Consider the following 19,520-nt stretch of genomic DNA (forward strand, 5'->3'; position numbering starts at 1 on the left):
AGCCAAAGCCGCGGGGCTCGCCGAGCTCAGCCCGGGGATTTGCGGGTGCCCGGGGACGAGGAACCGCGCTCCCGGCCCCGCAGGAACGGCGCTGCGGGCTGCTCCCTTCCCGGTTCAGGGATCCCTTGGGAGGGGATGGAGAAGCCAGGTCTGCAGTTTGACGCGTCAAAATGAGGCCAAGGTTAAAAAATTCACTTTTTAGTAATGGTTTCCATATGAAAACAAAGTGCTCCGTGCTGTGTGAGTCACTCAGCGTCCATCCTCTGACACCTCAGAGATTCTGTCTATGGATTTCAGCAGATCAGCCACGAGCTGCAGGGATTCTGCTCCAGACAGCAGCTGCCTGGAGTGGGAGAGATGCAGGGTTACACGTGGGGACAGGCAGCCAGGCAGCTTTGGGGGAGTTTCCCCACATTCTATGATTTATCAAGCAGCATTTTATCAGGACTGGAAGCTCCCACTTCCCACTGATGTTCACACTTGAAGGAAACACATCGCGGGTAAGAACACAGAGCAGCTCCTCTGGTACAGAACACAAACCCCTGAATTTTAACCCTAAAAACGCCGTGAGGAGGTTTGTCTGTGAGCCCAGGAGGGTGTGGGAGGGTTGTCCCAGCGCAGCTGACCTGATGGATGCCCGGGAGCTGGCTGTCACCTGCAGCAGCTGCTGCAGCGCCGCCTCCGCGTTCTGCTTGGCCGCGGCCAATCCCGCCTGGCCCGCCCGCAGCTCCTCCTTCTCCAGCCGGGAATTCCTCAGCTCCGCCTGGGCCGAGGGGCGGAATCAGTGAGAAACAACCCCGGAACCGCGGCAGGGGCTCTAATGGTGCATTCCTACAGCAGCTGATGGGCTGGAATGTAATCACTGACTGACACGAGGGAATGCAATAAATAATGCAATAAACAGGACTGGAGTCCAGAACCAGCTGCCTGCAGGGAGTGTCTGCCCAGAATCATTTGGGTTGGAAAGAGCTCTGGATGTATCCAGCCCAACCCTTGCCAAGGAAGTGTGGCAGGAACATTTCCAGGTGGGTTTGGATGTCTCCAGAGAGGGAGATTCCCTGAATTCCCTGGGCAGTTTGCTCCAGGGCTCTGCCACCCTCCATGGAAGGAAATTCTTCCTCATTTCAGTTTCTGCCCATTGCTCCTCACCACTGCACCATCCATGCCCTCCCAGGCTCTGCCAGGACACAACTCCCAAGCCTTTACTGAGCCTAAAAACACAGCCAGCATTTTCCTCAGAGCCTGCAAAACCCTTGGAATGTCCTTTGCACTGGCTCAGCTCCGAGATGTGTCCCTGCAGCCCCAGCAGTGCTGCTGTGTACCTGCAGCTGGGCATTCTCCTGCCTCAGCTTGGCAGCACTGTTCTCAGCCTTGGCAGCCCTTTTCTGCAACAAAACAGAGATTACTGAAATAATAATAATAATAATAATTAATAATAATAGTAGTAGTACATTATAGAATAATAAAATTCTATGTTATTATAAATAATAATGAAATAGAATATTATTATCTATAAAAATTATTATGATAATGCTAATAATAATGATCAAACTTATTATGGAAATTAATATTAATAAAAATAAAATAATAATTGAAATAATAACAATAATAGTAGTAGTAGTACATTATAGAATAATAAAATTCTATGTTATTATAAATAATAATGAAATAGAATATTATTATCTATAATAAATGATTATGATAATGCTAATAATAATGATCAAATTTGTTATGGAAATTAATATTAATAATAATATAATAATATAATAATTTAATTACATAATAAATAGTAAATATAAATAAAATAATAAATAAAAATATTAAAAAAAATGTTAGAATAAATTAATAATAATATAATAATATAATACCAATACCAAAATAATAATAATAATAATAATAATAATAATAATAATAATAATAATAATAATAATAATAATAATAATAATAATAATAATTATAACCGAGGCAGCTTGAGCCACATGGGAATGAGTGATTCCAGCACAGAACTTGGAGGGATCGGGTTTGTGTTACACCACACAGTGTTCTGAATATTTTAGGATGTAGGAACAGCTCCCTCCTTCCCTCCTCACTGCTCCTTTCTGGGATCTGCAGAACCTCCCCACCCTCACAGGGGAGAATTTCTTCCTGACATCTGAACTTAACCTGAAGCCAACACTTACAGTCATCAGCTGGAGATTCTGCTCCACGTGCTGCACCATTGCTTCCAAATCCTGTGCTTCCTTTTCTTCTTTGATTTTGTTTTCCTCAAGCTTCTTCTCAAGCTTCCTCATCCTTCAAAAAAAAAAAAAAATAAGAGATGGCACACACTAAGCACTTGTACCATTAAATACTTTCGGAGGGAAATTCTGGGAAAGGATCAAGAATCTCGTGGTTTCATGTTACAAGGAAAATGAATTCTTCTCACGTACTTGTCTGCTTGAGTTTCAGACAGAATCTGAAGCTTATTGATCTTGCTTCTCAAGATAGCATTCTCTTCTTTTAGCTAAAAAAAATAAAAAATCTTATTAGGACTGAAGCGCGTTTTCACAACATTACCAACACTCCAAGATCAATAACAGAATATTCAGCTTTAATGCTGGAAATCCCTGTGCTTTCTAATACATTCAGGTTTAATTTTACCTTCAGTTTACCCATCTGGAAACCACTGCGGGGCACAGGAACGTGGCACTGAGCCGCCAATGTAAACGTGCCTGATTAATGCTGCCGACTATAATGACCGTGACCCCAAGGGGCAGGAGCACGAGGAAGTCACCCGGGTCATGTGCGGGGCAGCAGGACAGAGAAAGAACCGGACCTGACCGTGCTGAAACGCACATTTCCAGAGCTCGTTCTCCTCCCCAGCGGCTCTCGGTGGGGGCAGGCGGTGCCGGGCTCGGAGCTGCTCTCCCGGAGCGGTACCGGGACTCGGGCCGCGCTCACCTGTTCGTAGCTCGGCTGCAGCGGGGGGACCCAGCCCGGCTCTGGGGCGGCTCCGGCGCTGCCCAGGTGTTCCTGCTCCACGGCCAGCGGCCGGTAGCTCTCGCTCCATTCCTCCTCCTCGTCCTCCTGCTCGTCCCCCGACTCTGCGGGCACTGCGGGCAGCGGGGGCACGGCCCAAGCCGCCTGCGGAGGGGACAGCGGGCTGAGGTGGGCGGCGTGACGGGGCGGATCACTGCCGCGCTGCCGCACACGGCCTTACCTGCGTGTCAGCGCCCGCGCCGCCCCCGCCGCGGGCCTTGGAGCGGACGAACTCGCGGAAGGAGAAGGGGTTGGGCTCGGCCGGGGCCCCCGGCAGCGGCTCCGCCACCGGCAGCGCCGGCGCCGCCATGGCCGCCTGAGGGCGGGGCGGGGCCTCCCGTCGGAGCGGACCAATGAGCGCGCGGTCTCCGCAGCCGCGCTCACCCGCGGCCCCGCCCTCGCCCCGCCCCCTGACCCCACGCTCCTGGTGGCGGCAAGATGGCGGCGGCCATGGCGTGGCTGCGGCGCGGCGCCTGCGGCCCGGCCCGGCGGTGAGCGGGGCCCGGCACCGCGCGGGGAGAGCACGGCGCCGGGGACAGCGGGGGAACGGCGGGGGGACAACGGGGGGACGGGCGGCACCCGCTCTGGGGGGGGGGGATCAGCGCTCGGTACCGGCCTCGGCGGGGCGGCGCGCCCGCAGCCCTGACGGTGTGCCCGGTGTGCCGCAGGTGCGGGCTGGCGGCCGGCCGGAGCTACAGCGGCGGCGGCGCCTACCCCAGCGTGTCGCTGACGTGCCCGCTGCCCGGCGTGCCCAAGGCCGTGTTCGCGGCGGCCGAGAGCCGGGAGCGCTTCGAGACGCGGGTGACGGTGCTGGAGAACGGGCTCCGCGTCGCCTCCCAGAACAAGTTCGGGCAGTTCTGCACCGTGGGCGGTGAGTGCCGGCGGGACCGGGGGCGGTGAGTGCCGGCGGGACCGGGGGCGGTGAGTGCCGGCGGGACCGGGGGCGGTGAGTACCGGCGGTGATGGGGGCAGCCGGGGTCACCCGGTTGTCAGAGTCACGCTGGTTTGTTCTTTTCTTTGCTGCAGTTCTGGTGAATTCGGGCTCGAGACACGAAGCGAAATATCTCAGTGGTATCTCGCACTTCTTGGAGAAACTGGCGTTCTCTGTGAGTACTGCCCTGGGCTCCCCAAATCTGCACAAAACAGCCAAGGAGGGCTGAGCCAAAGGGCTCTCAGCTGTCAAACAGTGGTGACAGCATCGATAGAGTCACAGAATCCTAATTGCTTATTAATTAGCATGACTGTAATTACATCTTAATAGTCTTTGTGGTTTCACCTCTAAGGCTGGCATGTAGTGATTGGACTGAAAGAATGTCAAAGATGCTCTGGGTTACTCTGAAGGGTTATAAACAGTTATTGCTTTACTAATTAATAACACTGGTATCTCCTTCCTTAGTCCACAGCTCAGTTTGGCAGCAAAGACGAAATTCTCCTCACCTTAGAGAAGCATGGAGGCATTTGTGACTGCCAGGCATCGAGGTGGGCTGCTCCTTCTGCTCCTTCTGCTCTTACCTGGCTGTTGTAGCACTGACAGCACTTGAATCGCTTTTCCTGGTGTGGGGCAGGAAAAGCCACTTTTTGTTCCCAGGCAGCAGAAATCTGTTTGGGCTGCTGGGAAGCTACAAAAGTGAGCCTGAAAGGCTGACAAAACTCAGACCTGTTTCATTTCAGAAGCATTTAATGGTTAGAACAGCTTCATCTGTGATTTCCTGATGCTGAGATGACACTGGGTGCCCCCAGAAGTGATGTCTCAGTGCAGAACCTGGTTGTGTGTTGCAGGGACACCATCATGTATGCAGTGTCTGCTGATGCCAGAGGCCTGGACACCGTGGTCAGCTTGCTGGCTGATGTAACCCTGCAGCCCAGGTTATCAGGTCTGGCAGCACAACCCTCTATCTCCAAAAACCCATTTCCACCTCATGGCTTGCTCTGAGAGCTCAGAATTCTCTCCGAGGTGACCTTGCAGCAGCTGGGGGTTTTCTGTAGGGGTTGCCATGCCTTGCTTTGTCTCGTTGCAGATGAGGAAATTGAGATGACCCGAATGGCCATCAGGTTTGAGCTGGAGGATCTGAACATGAGACCTGACCCAGAGCCTCTCCTGACAGAAATGATCCATGCGGTAACACACTGGGAATTCCACCCTGCTGCATTCCTTGTTTGTTTTGGCAGCTTCAGGGTTTATTTTAAGCCAGATTTTCTGTTATTCAGTTTCTGTGATGGGAGAATTTGGCTGTCCCTTCCCTTTGAAATTCAGCATTCTCCACATGTGGAAGATTCTAACCCAAACTGAAAAATAATTCTATTTGTAACTTCCCTTTGTTGATGTGGGTGATAAAACGTTACTGAGTTGCGCTGACATTAGTTAAACATGCTCAGCTTTTCCTCTCTCAGATGTGGGCTTAATTCCAAAGCAAAAAGAGATTCAGGGAAAAATGAAGTGATGGTTGTGACTTCAATGTGTCTGTTCCCTTTTAGGCAGCCTTCAGAGACAACACAGTGGGGCTGAACAGGTTCTGCCCCGTGGAGAACACGGACAAAATTGACCGGGCCGTGCTGCACTCCTACCTGAGCAGTTACTACACCCCAGAGCGGATGGTGCTGGCTGGCGTGGGCATTGAGCACGAGCACCTGGTGGAGTGTGCCAGGAAATACCTGCTGGGGGTGCAGCCCGTGTGGGGCTCGGGGCAGGGCAGGGCTGTGGACAGGTCCGTGGCTCAGTACACCGGAGGCATCATCAAGGTACGTGGTGGGGGTGGCAGCTTGCTGGGATTTGCTGATTTCTCTACAGGCTTTTGCTTTTCTTGAGTTGCATTTCATGAGTATGAGCTTGAAACTGGCCGTGACAGCTGTTAATTGGGTGGTGTGGTGATTGTATCAAATGTATCAAACTGTGTACAAGAGCTGTGAAAATTGGTGTTAATGATTTGTCTGCCCTTGCCACAGGTTGAAAAAGACATGTCAGATGTGAGTCTGGGCCCTACTCCCATCCCAGAGCTCACCCACATCATGATTGGGTTAGAAAGCTGCTCATTTTTAGTAAGTATTAACCTAAAATCCTTTTTTGTTTGCCCTACACTTGGAGTACATAAACCTGTTCCTTGGAGAATCCCAGGAACACAACGCAGCATTTCCCACGACACTTTGCTGAAGGTTTTGCCCTTCCCACTGCTCTTGTGCTGTTTTTTCCCTCCCCTTTACTCACCCCAGACCCTTGAGAGCTCTGCCATGACCTGAGTTTGTTGTTGCAATGCAGGAGGACGATTTCATTCCTTTTGCTGTGCTGAACATGATGATGGGAGGTGGTGGCTCTTTTTCAGCTGGAGGGCCTGGCAAGGGCATGTTCACCCGGCTCTACCTCAACGTGCTCAACAGGTGGGTTTGTCTTGCTGCTTAAGGGCTGCCAGAAACAATCCTGTAGCAGGTTTACATGGAAAAAAGCAAATCCCACCAGGATTTTTTGTATCAGTTCATTCTGCTTGGAACATGGGACTGGTGTATCAGTTGGCATTTTGAGAGGGTGAAAGTAAGGGGCAGAAGTGACGAGGAATTGTGTTTTCTTTTGCTAGCCTTGTCCATGTTTTAATCAGGGAATATTAACAGGATTGGCTCTGTATTGTCCTGGATTCAAGGATTCAAGTGGAGAGAAGGGAGTAGATGCCACATGCATAAATTGTCAGAGGCAGGGATTGACAATTCTCACTGCACTGCTGAGAATCCTGAGAATGCACTGGGAGGGTGCTCACTGTCCATGTTCAATTGCTACATTGTAAATTCTGGGTTTTAAATTTTAAAATACTGTTTGTATACTCACAGGCACCACTGGATGTACAATGCCACCTCTTACCACCACAGCTATGAGGACACAGGTCTGCTGTGCATCCATGCCAGTGCAGATCCAAAACAGGTACAGAGTCCTGTACTCAGAGACAGGAGTCCTTGACCACATCAGTACCAGGATTTTGTGGACACAAGGAGCATTGTTCTGATCTTCTCTCCATCATCTGCTTTCCTCAGGTTCGGGAGATGGTGGAAATCATCACCAGGGAATTCATCCTCATGGCAGGAGCAGTGGGAGAGGTCAGCAGCACATTTGAGTTTGCAGATGGTCTTTGAGCTGAAATAATCCCTGGCAGTGCCCAAGGCCAGGCTGGACAGGGCTTGGAGCACCCTGGGACAGTGGAAGGTGTCCCTGCCCATAGCAGGGGGTGGCACTAGATAGGCTTAAAGGTCCCTTCCAACCCAAACTAGTCTGGGATTCTGTGAATGCATTGCATTGACTGTGCTAGAATGGATTTTTATAGATAATTTTTTTATATATTTCTGTAAAAGAATACAGCAACATTAGCAATGCACCCACAAAGTGAGAGATGTCTGCAGAACTCTTCCCTGTTACCTTGTACTACAGAGCAGCAATGAATTTTTTTTTTAATTTCCTGCTCATTCACAGGTAGAACTTGAGAGAGCAAAGACACAGCTCAAATCCATGCTCATGATGAACCTGGAGTCTCGGCCAGTGATCTTTGAAGATGTGGGGAGGCAGGTTTTGGCAACAAACACAAGGAAGCTACCTCATGAGCTCTGTGACCTCATCAGTGAGTAGCCAATGCTTTGCCTTACCTTGAGGGAGCTGTGGGTACAGTTAAAATATTCTTGTAGCACTGATGAATTACCTCTGAAAGTCTGGGGGCATAAATACTACAGAAATACATTTTGAACTGAGCTTAATTGCTTTCACAATTAACAGCACAGGGCTTGTTTTAGTCAAAGGGAAGGGAAAACAAGAATCATGCCAGAGAAGGCATGGAGTTGGTTTTCTGAGCATGGGCCCAAAGCTGCTTTGTGCTGTTCACAATGGAAGCGTCACAGCTCTGCCTTTCTTCTGCCTGCAGGTCAGGTGAAACCCAGTGATATCAAGAGGGTGGTGACTAAGATGCTGCACAAGAAGCCAGCAGTGGCTGCCCTGGGTGACCTGACAGACCTGCCCACGTACGAGCACATCCAGGCCGCCCTTTCCAGCAAGGACGGGCGGCTCCCGCGGCTCTACCGCCTCTTCCGATAGAGCAGCACCTCCTGCCCGGCCTCAGAGCCCTGCTTTTTTTAATGGTTTTTTTTTTCATTCTCATGTTGCTGTACCACCCTCCCTCCCCCCAATGCTCCCAGGCATTCTGTGCAACCGTGGAGCTGAGCAAAGCTGCTTTGGAGCACTGGACTGTAAAGAGCTCGTGTAAGGAGCAAGCGCTGCCCCTGGAGGAGGAGTTTGACCCTCTGAGTAGGTGACAAGGGAAGATGGAGGTTGACACCCTTCTCTTGGCTTTGGGGAGAACAGAGCAAGCCAAAATGTTCATCACTACAGTGAAAGCACATCTCTGAGCAGTCAGTCGCTGCCTCTTCACCCAGCAGTGGAAGTGGGGCTGTCACATGAGGCCCCACTGTGCCCTTCCTGAGGAATGTGTGGCACCTTAAACAGCTTGGCTTTCATGTCTCAATTCAGAGAATATTTATAACTGTTACCAAGGCGAACTAAGACTTGGTACAAACTGAATTAGGAAAATAATAGTTACTGTCCCTGTGAAGTTAGCCAAAAAGTTTCCTGCAATCCAGATTTTGTTACAAATCATGGATCCATTTACCATCTGACAAGGAATCACCCACCTGGGAATAACTTCATCATCTTGCTAGAGTTCCAAGGAAAGCAGCTGCATAACAGAACCAATTTGCTGTGGAGTTCCTCTGCAGAGGTACTGTACATAATGGACACTTACTTGAGAATGAGGTTGATCCTATTCTGTAGGTTTTTCACTTGGACATGAACTGTGCTAAAAAATAAAAGTTCTTTTCCTCCAGAGTTGCTTTACAAACAGTTATTAAAGGAGTTGCTGCTGCCACACCTTATACTCGTGCCTCATTTCCTCAGTGTCACCCAGATGGACTTAAGGCCTTGCAAAAGGAAGACACAATCAGTCTCACAGCAGAGATGTGGCTCAGCTGGAAGTCAAGATAACAAAATCACAACATTTAGAAACACAGTCTTGACTGACACCACGTCACAGAAAGCCAAGTGCCACGTGTGTGACATGCTAAAGAAACGGAGACGCAAAAGAGGAATAAAACACTGAATTTATATAACCCCCTAATACATGGGTTTAAAAATACAAGACAGCTGCACTGCAGCTCTTCAGTGCTAGATGTGTTTGCTAAGGAGCAATGCAGCTGGGAGCAGAGCACTGTGAGGCTGCTGGTACCTGCTTTACCCCATCCTTTCCTCATGCAACTCAAACGTTGCATTGCTTCCTGCAGAGCCCACGGTGTGGAAGTCCTGTTCAGTTGTTGTGTATGCTTGTGAGGAAATAAAGAGACCTCTGAACAACTGAGCAAGTAGTAAGAGTTCTGAAATTCATCTGCCAAGGGTTTCCTGAGCTGGCCAGTGGAGCATGCTCTGTTCAATGCAAACAATTACAGAGAAATCTGTCCCACCCCTCCAGCTGAAGACATGGCCCAGGTCACCCAAACACACACCACACAAAGAACTCTGGTTCTGACAACAATAAAAGCTGGTTCTCATTTAAGGTATTGCATTAATTTATTTTTATTCCTTTAAAAAGAAAGGAAATCCAAATACCTGATGGCTACAGACAGGTCAGTGCCATAAATGTACCGCAGAACAGGAGCCTGTCTTGGACAGGTTGCATAGTCAGCAGCACTTCCTCCAAGGTGTTTGCATGATGTTTTAGGTAGGTCCTAAGGTGATTAATGATCCCATCTGTGCCCATGAAGAGTTCTTAATTATTAGCTGTACTTAACATTTTACCAGTGCCATACTGGTCCTTGTAGTATATGTAGCCTTAAGACAACACTGCCTCAGAAATAGCAAGTTATTCACAGTTTACTGATCTGGAAAAATAAAACCAAAAGGAATTGACTGTGATTGGAGGTAATGGAGCTGTGTGGAGCTGAGTGGCTGCAGTTGCTCTGCAAACCTCCCTGGTGCACTCACTTGCATCACTTTGGTGAAGCATCACACAGTGCCTGTTCTCAGATAAATTCCAGCTCCTGCTGCTGAAGGCAGGTAGTGCTTAATCAGCCCTGGGGAGGACAAGTGAGTTCAGGAAGGGATGGCTTCATGCAGTCTCAGCAGACAAATATATGGCCTGAGAGTTTGGTATTTACCCCCTTAGTAACAGAAGGCCTATAGAACAATTATTGAAAGGCAATGTTTCTACATTTCAATGTACAGGAGTACATTCACAAACAATTTGCTGTAGAGGACTCAAAAAGCCCAACACAGGAGCACCATCCATACACACAACTGCCATGAACTGGTCCCTGTTACTCCCTGTACAGAATACCAACACTTGGCTACAGAGAAGGAGCAAACCCAACCCCACACTGGATGGAAGTTAACCTGACCAAACCAAAGAGACAAAGAATTCATCTTTCTGCAGGCTTTTCTTAGGGCCCCTCTGGGTGATGCCAGTTCCAGCAGCTGTGCCCCTGCCTGGAGGGGAACCAAGGGTCTGCACCCAGTGGCTTCCTAAGGTAGTCTGGTTAAAAATGAATCAATTATACCAGTTGGGATGGATGTCTTAAAGAACTGACTCCTTTGCTTAGGCAGAAGCACTTGAGCTACATGGATTAGCTCATGCAAATGAATCCAGGATGAGGTTTAAGACATTCTTCACAAGCCACAGCAATTGCCAGAGGCGCTTATGCTGACAATTCCCTGCAGAGTTTGCCATGGTCTGAAATCCTCTTTTGGGACACCTCTACCACAAGCACTGCAGAGCTTTCAGCTCAAGAAATGCTACATATGCTGCTGGATCTTTGGTCCTTTTGTTCCCGGCGTCTCAGAAGCTCCCTTGTGGCCCGCCTCCTTATTCCGATTAAATACAGATCTCTGTCAAAGAGCCCTGCAGCCAGGGGGATGCTGCAACAGGAACACAAGCCAGCAGGTCAGGGCAGAAATAGGTTCTTGTTTGCCCAGCATTTCCCTACTACTTCATACAACAAAGGCCACAAATCTGATTTTTGCTGTCTTAAGCAACTGCTGTGGGAGAAAGAAGAGTTGTTCTTCCATAGCAACAAGTTAAGGTTTTTCACAATGCTTTAAATGCTGGTTGTAAAAGGGAAATGTACTTTAAATTTTAGTATGAACTCACCTGCTTTTATATATAAAGGACTTTCTTAATGACTCTGACCTAAAACCCACTCATTTGAAAAGCTACACCAGGTTATTGCTAACTTGGTGTACTCACTGGTGTGGTTCAGCTCAACTATTCTTACCTTGGTCTCTTTTAGAGAGGAAACCTTAGCAGCCCATCACACACTATTTAATGGGTATTTAATAGCCAGAAACAAAAATTCCCATTGTAATTGCATTGCTCATCAAATACTTTGAGAAATCACTTTTTTAGATATTCAGGTCTTGAAATCCCTGACCATGTTCCTCACAAAAAAGAGAATAATTCCAAACCAAATTTCCTAAGGAGTTCTACTAATACAACAGCCTATGTAGGACATTAAGAACTTGGAGGATCTCAAAATACTCCACTGACATCCAGCTGTGCTGAACTGCAGCCACCACTGGCGGGGGGAAACAGAACTGAGCCTAAACAGGGGAAGAGGAAGACAAGAGGAAAGCTGCCCATGCTGATAGGGAAAACAAAGAGCTGCATCTCAGATAAAACACAGATTTACATTCGATTCCAGTGGGCTCTGTTTATCCCCCTCAAAAGGATTAAGAGACCTGGCAGCAGGGATTTCAGCTGTCAAGGCAAGGTTTAAGCTCTTACTGCTCTGGCCACCAGCATATACTGGGTAAAACCCAACCAGACTGCAGGGATAGACACAGGACAATCTCCTTGGGGTCACTGGAGCAATCAATCATGTGGAGCTGCAGGAGGTACTCACTTGTCTCTGCCAGGCCTCACTTTGACACGAAACAAGGCAAACACAGGTCGGTGGTCTGAGGTTTTGATGACAGGACAAGAGGAGTATTTGACAGCCTGGATGTCGTCCTTGTAGCGGCTGCGGAACACGACCCGGTCCTGGAGGCAGGGGAGAGGGGACAGGGAGAGTGACTGCACATCACCCACCCTGGAGAGCAGCACTGCTTCACAAGAGACAAACCCATTCATTCATCACCCTCCACTTGGTGAAGTTAACATGGCCTTGGATGGGGATCCATTCATTGTCTGATCCCAACATTCTGTGCCAGCTCTGAGCCCACTCGGACAGGATGTAAGGCAAGGAGAATAAGGTCAACAGCCTGTGCCAAACTCTCCCTGTGCTCACAGATTCTACAATCCTTTCTTCCAGAAATCCCAGATGCCCTTAAGCAACAAATCTCAGCACAACTGAATCCCCTTTGGCTCCTGAAATCATCCCTTACCGTGTAGGAGGGAGTCCTTTGCTTGGAGGTGGTGTCATAGCTGTCCTTTCCTATGTCAAACTTGTAGGAAGGACGGAAATGGATATCAGCCTCTTGGAATCCTTTGAAAATAGACCCTGTAAGGGAAGGGGAGAATGGCATGAACAAACTCCTCCCTCCTTAGAACTGGGCACTGTGTCTACTAATGCTGGTTGAAACAACAGCCATGTACATCCCAGAAAAACCTGGGCTTGGGCTCCAGAAAGGGAGCAAGCTCCAGTCCTGACATGGAGAGGATAAAAAATAGCCAGTGGCTGTTTAGTCAGTGGTCAATTAAACAAAGAAGACCTGGTCCATGTACTTCCCCTTCCACTGAAAGCTTGTGCTGCTTTGCAAATGCTGTTCAAATCTAAATTCCCTGGACACTGGGACAGAAAGATGCCCAGGTTAGAGAGGAGTCAGATAAAACAGCAGCAATGGCTTGGGAGGTTACATTAAACAGAACAAACTACTACAGCAACAGGTCCCTTGACACACTGCCACTGTCCTTGAGAGCTGCTGACTCCCTTCTTCAGAGAACTTAACCAAAAAAAGCCTCTGGGAAATGGGGACTGGGCTGCCATTACTCCTGTGTGCAGGTATCTTTGTTTCTGGAGAGGAGGGAGAGGAACAGCTGCTGTCCCTTACCCCGACTCATCTCGCTGGTCAGCTGGTCATACACCAGGAGCTTGGACACGTCTGTGTCCGGGTTCTGGTTCAGGATGGAATCCACTGTCTCCCGATCCTTGTTCAGCCGGAAGTTGAAGTCCCCAAACCAGAAAACTTCATCGAACCGAGTTGTGACATCACCTGCAAATTTACAACACAAGAGTTTAAGGGATGCTGCTGAATGTGTTTCAGGAAGAAATTCTTTCTTTTCACTACCTGGAGATGTGATACTGAGTATGTTTTCTACCTGTGATCACCACTGAATACAGGAATTAAAAACCCAGGAGAAAACAGAACAGAAATGTTAAAAACCATAGAAAAAGCTGAAAAGAGACAAAACTATCTATAGGACCTAACACCAGAGGGAACACAAAATGCTAATGCTACACTGCAGATAAAGAGCATATTAAATTTCCTTGTAAAAGGACCTAATTATCTATCTAGGTATCAAGTTGTCAGCACAGTATTAGGAAACAACAATGGTCTTTGGCAAAAAATTCTCTGACCTGTGTATGTGCAAAGTTACATAAAGTTTATTCTCTTAAATTTGAAATAAATTCCTAATTGTTCTGGAAAGTGAAACACATCTGTAATATTAATAATAATTAAACCAAAATTATAATATTGCTAAAAAATACATAATGTAAAAATTTCCTTTTGAATTTTCTCACTTCCATTTCATTTTTTTCTCAAATTCCCAATTGCAAGAAAAAAAATTAATGGGAGTAATAACTATCCTCAGACAAAAAAAGCTGAAGTTTCTTTTTACACAGTCTCAAATTTATCACTCTTCTTGTCTCTTCCCCAGTGCAGACTGAGAGACAATGCCCAGACTCTGCTGAGCTGGGCTCCCCCATGCTCATGGTTTCACACTTACTGGAACTGGATCGATATGGATTTGTGTCTGGAACATTCTTGGGAAGTGTAAGGGCTTGAATGGTTTTATTGTAGTCCAGTTTCCTCTCATTCACTTTACTGTCCCCAGCTGCAAGACAGAAACCCCATTACTGCTAACAGTGAATAATTTTCGTGCAATGATCATTTTTGGTTATACCAGGAGCTTCCAAAGGGTACCAGACATTTTCCACATATAAAATGTGACACTGTGGGAGCGTCTGCACTGAATAATGATGGCAGAAAGTGTGGGAAAAGGGACACAATGGTGCAGAGTTCATTTCTGTTTCCATAAACACAGTTCTTTTGTAAGTTTGTTACCAAACAAACCTCCTCCCTTATCCTTCTCAGCTCAGCAATCCTGAGCTTTGGCTCCAGCCTGTCCTGCTTTTTCACCTCTGTACAGCTCCTTCCCCTCCTCCCTCTACCAGGACAGTTGTAGCAAGATTGCAAATGTCTCACATGTGAAGTGGGAGGTGATGAAGAGAAAGGAGGTCCCAAAAAACGTGAAGCTGATTCCCAGTGCTCCCTTGGTTTTGATCTGAGACACAATTCGAGTTGTCACCGTGGCATACTCCACTTCTGGAAGGAGGTAAAAAAGATGCTGTTACTGAAGCGCTTCTGACAGTGAGCAGGGAGGTTAGGAGAGGGAGAAAAGGGCAGGGCACAGGCTGGCACAGTGCCCTCAGCTCCCCACACACCCGAGCAGAACCAGATGAGGTCCCTGCGGATGAAGACGGACATGTAGAGCACGCCGTGCGCAGCCGAGTGCAGCAGGACGTAGTGCGGGCCCAGCGTCTCCTGCAGGCGGATCTCCCACTCCCTCCTGCAGGACACAACAACAGCTGCACCACACAGCCACAACAGGAGACAGCAACAGCCAGGAGAGCAGATCAGCCTCAGAGCAATCCCTCTCGCACACAGCATCAAGGCATAAGCAAAACCTCCCTGCACTCAACTGAGGCGCCACAGAAATCGGCAGAGCTTTGCTATCAGGATGAAATTCTATATGCACAGAGAAGTTATTCCATCCCTGGGAGTGTCCAAGGCCAGGCTGGACAGGGCTTGGAGCACCCTGGTCTAGTGCAAGGTGTCCCTGCCCATAGCAGGGGCTGGCACTGGGTGGGCTTTAATTTCTTTTCCAACCCAAACCAGACTGGGATTTTATGATTTACAGATCTCCATGACTTTTTCCTCTAAATCCCATTTCCTCTGGTGCTCATGCAATAGAATTAAGTCTTGTTAAAGGGGTTGATTATTGAAAATATTAGGAATACAATGGAGACTATTTCTAGTCTAATTCAAAGGAAAATTATTAGTTAACAATAGAAGAAGATGGTTCATTACATTGTTTTTGCTACCTGTCTGGACAGCCTTCTTGAACCCCAATGACATACATGTCCTGGGCAAAGTCTGGATCTGTTGGCAATAAGAAGTCATCCAGATTCACTGGAAGTTCCTATTACACAAGAAATTTAAAACAAAAAGAAAGAAAAGAAAAGCAGTATTAGTTATGCAAAGATTTACTAGAAAAATACCTTGTAATTTGACAAAGATGATTGACAAGGAACATAGTCTTGAACAGAAAAACATCACCCTAGTCCTCTCAGTAGAGCTGGGGTAACTTTACTGCCAAAGGACCTGTGCACCTACCTTCTGCCCCTGCATGTTCCAGGTGGCCACAAAGATTCCCATATTCCGATTAGGGAAATATCTGCTGAGTTCTTCTGCTCCCATTAAGGCACCACTTGCCAGAAGGCTGCCTTCCAAATAGCTCCTGTGGACAGAAGACCCAAAAAACAGCATCTAAGGAAAGGGCATGACAGCTGGGATATTGATGTGTAATGTTTGAATCTTGAAGTAACCAAGAATATACCTTTGAGAGGGAATTTAATACTTATAAATTGTTCTGCTTGCCTAAAGTTCCTTCCAAAGCCAGGACATGAGGGTGATGGTGAGGCTGATGCTGCTCAAGCTCTGTGATGAGAAGGCTGAAGCCATCCAAAGTCTTCAGCCCCACTAAACTCATCCAGACACAGAACAAAGAAATTGGTTTGATAACCTCAGGGTGCCCAGAGCAGCTGGGGCTGCCCCTGGATCCCTGGCAGTGTCCAAGGCCAGGCTGGACAGGGCTTGGAGCAGCCTGGGACAGTGGGAGGTGTCCCTGCCATGGCAGGAGTGGCACTGGATGAGCTTTGAGGTCCCTTCCACCCAAACCATTCTGTGATTCTATAAAATTTGAGTACCTTGAAGCAGGTCAGTTTACTTCAAACATAAAAACAGCTCCACCATTCCCAGTGTGCTGCCATTAGGTTTCTTCTAACCAAAAACTCAAACTCACACCCTTCCTTCAATTCAGCTCATCAAATCAGCTTCCAGAAAATAATTTATTCAGCTTGAGGTCCCAAAATATCCCCTTTGGGAAGGACAGATGCATCCCACAGCACCTGCCTCTCTGAAGGACATGCTTACAGAGGTGAGGGATGCTGGCACAGGGACTGCATGTTGAATAAGCATTTTTAATCTTGCTTAAGCTCTGCAAATAATGAGGAGAGAATAATGTCAGAGAGTTCTGGGCAACCCAGCCAGCTCCAGCTGCTTTAGGGAGGAATGGGAAAGAAAACCGTCATGGCAAACAAGTAACAATCTATCTTTGGGGCTTTTTTACCACCTAGTAACACTTTAATTTATCTCAGAATTCTTTCCCCTCTACTACTGACTCCCACGCTTTGGATCAAGGATTAGGTTTTTCCCTCCTGCAGAGGAGCTCCTGTGGGATACTGGAGTAGCTCCCAGCACGTAATTTGTTCCTGCCAGAAACCAAACAAGTGCAACCTCTGCTCAGCACCTCACAGGACTGTGATAATGATGCATGACAATCTCAGTTTAAAATATCTGGCCCTATTTTTTTCCTGTTATTTATCATTTTGGTTCAAGCCTGATGTACTTCTAGATTTTTCTGAAAAACAGTTTTCCCAACTGCTGGCATGCACAGCCACCACTTCTCAATTCTCAAACCAGATTATGTTAATATTACAAGCAAACTGACAGCAAACCAGACTCATATGTATTTATGAGAATAAATATATAAACATATGATATTTATATATAAAATAAAAAGATATTTATATATTTATGAGAATATTATATTATATATTTATGATAATAAATACACAGATATTTATATTTATATACGTTTAAATATATTTTTATATTCACATATATTTATATAAAAAGTATGAAAATACTCATATGTATTTATGAAAATACTCAGCTAAAAGGAGCAAACTAAGAGTATTTGTACTGATCTCTTCATTTCCCAACTCTCTTCACAGCAGGTTAAATAACACAGAATGGCTTTTGAGCTCACAAGCTCCCCGCCCAGAGGGATTCTCCTCCCTGCTGACCCCCCAAAAGCAGGAGAAACCTGGGGGAGCCCTACCTGCTGCGAACATCCTTGGCTCGGATGGGGGTGAGCACGCTGAAGGTGGATTTCATGGAGTCTGTGGAGCAAGCGTCACAGAGAGTCCCATTGCCCTGCAGCCGGGAGTCGCTGAGGCTGCTGCTCACCCTCCCAAACTTGTGCTGAGAATAATGTCGGTAATCCAGGCAATCCGCGTCGATCCTATTAGCTGTCCTCAGCGAGTGCGAGGCCACGTTGAGCTCCATGGGGGGCAGGGGGCGGGCCGGCATGATTTGGGACAGCCGGGGTTTGCCCCCCGCGAACCCCTTCCCCCGCAGGAGCCCCCCAAAGGCACTGGAGATCTCGGAGGCTCGTTTGCCCAGCTCCGAGGCGCCTCCCCTGCTCTTCCCCCCGGGGCTGGCTTCCAAGGCGTCTGGTGAACTGTGCAAGGATTCCTGCTGGCAGCAGGGATTGCAGGGGCTGGCCCTGCCCCTGCTGGGAGGGCTGGGCGACGCTTCCTGCAGGGAACCGTTGGAGGAGCTCGTCTCGTTGGGATCAGTCAGACTTTCCTGGCTTGTCCTAAATCGTCTCCACTTCCTCCAGCTCTTTTCATCCAGGGATGCAGCACGTTCCAGCCGGGGCTTCCGCGGGGGCCTTGGAGTGATCGATTTAATTTTCATATTAGCTTTGAGCTCTTCTGGCAGAAGTTTTAAGGTCTCACTTTTAGGAGTGCCTATTTTCGGAGGTGCCCCATCGCCCCCAGCCTCCTTTTTGGCTGCTTTTCCAGCTTTTTTTGCCTGCAGGTCCTGTACCGCTCCACCCTCCATGCTCCGAGTAAGACACACGCTTGAGTGCTGCGGAAATCCATTTGGAGTACTCATTGTCCCCCAGGTACCAGCTGCGGATGCTGCTCCAGATGAAAAGTGCCTCAGAGCATAGTTTCCTTCCCTTTATCACCCTGTGGGTTTCACAGGGCTTTACTCAGCCAGCAAGGCATGGGAATTGCAGACAGCTCAGCCTTTAGCTGGGAATGAAGGGCAGGTGAATGTGTAGGCAGATGCATTGTCTGCGAAATTCCAAGACATGGGGTACCTGGATTCCCCCAAGAGAAAGATGAAAGAATGAAAAGTTATCGAGCTGCAAACTACACTCCTCGATCAGAAAACATCTCCTTACAGCACCTCCCTCTAGCACAACTCACACCTTAACGTGACCTTGTTAGAAAATCACTGTTCTTTCCCGTTTTTTACCCCAAAAGCAGAGCAGAGACCTCCCGTACGGCTGTGTACACCCTTCTTTAAGGAAAGGCAGCGTGCCCTGTTAGCACGAGAGAGAATTTAAGCTGCACAGAAACCATAGCTCGTTGTCCTTGCTGTACACAGGCGTCACCAGCACGACCAGCCCGCAGCCCGAGGCCAGGAAATTTCCAGCGATCCCACAGCCACGGGGAAATCGCTGCCGCCTTTCCCTGCCTTGCACCAACCCCGCTCAACGAGAAAATGCCCCGGGGGTGGCTTTGGGGTACGGGACCGAGCTCCGAGTACATTTCTCCCCGGGGGAAGCACCTCGTCATTCTGCGGCTCCCGCGGACCAGCCTCCCCCAGTCCCGGGAGGGCAACACGCGGTGACCGCAGCCCCGAGCTGGGCTTTGGCACCGAGGCGCCGCCGCCCGCATCCCCCGGCCGGCCGGGCGGGAGGGCCCCGGCCCTCGTCCTCACAACGGCCGCGCCCCCCGCCCGCCGGGGCCGCCCCTTCCCCGCCGCTGCAGGCCGGGCCTTACCGGTTCCTCAGGCTCCCCGCCGGTATCCGTGGTCGCAGTCGCTGCCGGTGCCCGTTTCGGCGCCGGTCCCGGTGCCGGTGTTGGTCCCGCTGCGGCGGCCCCGGCCCGGCCGTGGCAACGGGGGCAGCGCTGGGCCCGCCCCGCCCGCAGCGCCCCCCGGCGGCCGGAGGAGCGCTCGGCAGCGCCCGCGGAAAGTCGCGGCTGTCACGACACGGGATGAAGGCGCCGTTTAAAAAACAGCTTAAAAATAAATGTGGTACACTGGAAGAAATTGAAAAGTTGCCTATATTAAGGCTAAAGCGCCAATTTTGAACGTTTCAGTACAAACACTGATCACTGGGGGTGGTAGG

The 19,520-nt window shown here is 48.7% G+C and overlaps 3 protein-coding genes across 6 annotated transcripts; 1 reads left to right on the forward strand and 2 right to left on the reverse strand.

The window, feature by feature from the left end:
• Positions 1-31: 31 nt before the first annotated feature.
• Positions 32-3,345, reverse strand: ENTR1 (endosome associated trafficking regulator 1). Of its 4 annotated transcripts, none has more exons than XM_030961469.1 (7): positions 3,200-3,345; positions 2,941-3,123; positions 2,430-2,503; positions 2,181-2,292; positions 1,323-1,385; positions 627-848; positions 32-343 (listed from the first exon to the last, which is right to left on the reverse strand). In XM_030961469.1, the coding sequence occupies exons 1-7, from the start codon at positions 3,326-3,328 to the stop codon at positions 302-304; spliced, it is 825 nt and encodes a 274-aa protein (XP_030817329.1). In that variant the 5' UTR covers positions 3,329-3,345; the 3' UTR covers positions 32-301. The 4 variants fall into 4 exon arrangements, with proteins under 4 accessions (XP_030817329.1, XP_030817326.1, XP_030817330.1 ...); XM_030961470.1 differs by having other exon boundaries at positions 186-343; positions 627-763; XM_030961466.1 differs by having other exon boundaries at positions 32-763.
• A 111-nt stretch (positions 3,346-3,456) lies between these two features.
• Positions 3,457-8,863, forward strand: PMPCA (peptidase, mitochondrial processing alpha subunit). The gene is made up of 13 exons (XM_030961495.1): positions 3,457-3,509; positions 3,687-3,889; positions 4,045-4,124; positions 4,415-4,497; positions 4,798-4,892; positions 5,037-5,137; positions 5,494-5,757; positions 5,962-6,054; positions 6,272-6,390; positions 6,832-6,922; positions 7,033-7,095; positions 7,466-7,610; positions 7,908-8,863. The coding sequence occupies exons 1-13, from the start codon at positions 3,457-3,459 to the stop codon at positions 8,075-8,077; spliced, it is 1,560 nt and encodes a 519-aa protein (XP_030817355.1). The 3' UTR covers positions 8,078-8,863.
• A 725-nt stretch (positions 8,864-9,588) lies between these two features.
• On the reverse strand, positions 9,589-19,307 carry INPP5E (inositol polyphosphate-5-phosphatase E). The gene is made up of 11 exons (XM_030961494.1): positions 19,171-19,307; positions 17,430-18,482; positions 15,641-15,764; positions 15,349-15,446; positions 14,689-14,813; positions 14,450-14,569; positions 13,971-14,078; positions 13,073-13,234; positions 12,407-12,522; positions 11,926-12,062; positions 9,589-10,942 (listed from the first exon to the last, which is right to left on the reverse strand). The coding sequence occupies exons 2-11, from the start codon at positions 18,269-18,271 to the stop codon at positions 10,810-10,812; spliced, it is 1,965 nt and encodes a 654-aa protein (XP_030817354.1). The 5' UTR covers positions 18,272-18,482; positions 19,171-19,307; the 3' UTR covers positions 9,589-10,809.
• Positions 19,308-19,520: the final 213 nt, after the last annotated feature.

Source organism: Camarhynchus parvulus, chromosome 17 (assembly GCF_901933205.1).
Source record: "Camarhynchus parvulus chromosome 17, STF_HiC, whole genome shotgun sequence".
NCBI lineage: Eukaryota > Metazoa > Chordata > Aves > Passeriformes > Thraupidae > Camarhynchus > Camarhynchus parvulus.

Bases quoted from the DNA above. Each gene is read 5' to 3' on its own strand.
- ENTR1 (XM_030961466.1), bottom strand. From the start codon at position 3,328: ATGGCGGCGCCGGCGCTGCCGGTGGCGGAGCCGCTGCCGGGGGCCCCG. The intron at 3,124-3,199 runs GTAAGGCCGTGT...TCCCCTCCGCAG, and splicing joins GCGCGGGCGCTGACACGCAG to GCGGCTTGGGCCGTGCCCCC. The intron at 1,386-2,180 runs GTAAGTGTTGGC...GTTTTGTTGCAG, and splicing joins AGAATCTCCAGCTGATGACT to AAAAGGGCTGCCAAGGCTGA.
- PMPCA (XM_030961495.1), top strand. From the start codon at position 3,457: ATGGCGGCGGCCATGGCGTGGCTGCGGCGCGGCGCCTGCGGCCCGGCC. The intron at 4,498-4,797 runs GTGGGCTGCTCC...TGTGTGTTGCAG, and splicing joins TGTGACTGCCAGGCATCGAG to GGACACCATCATGTATGCAG. The intron at 6,923-7,032 runs GTACAGAGTCCT...TGCTTTCCTCAG, and splicing joins CCAGTGCAGATCCAAAACAG to GTTCGGGAGATGGTGGAAAT.
- INPP5E (XM_030961494.1), bottom strand. From the start codon at position 18,271: ATGAGTACTCCAAATGGATTTCCGCAGCACTCAAGCGTGTGTCTTACT. The intron at 15,765-17,429 runs GTAGGGCTCCCC...TTCTGTCCACAG, and splicing joins GCCAAGGATGTTCGCAGCAG to GAGCTATTTGGAAGGCAGCC. The intron at 10,943-11,925 runs GTGAGTACCTCC...TTCCTGTTGCAG, and splicing joins GTGAGGCCTGGCAGAGACAA to CATCCCCCTGGCTGCAGGGC.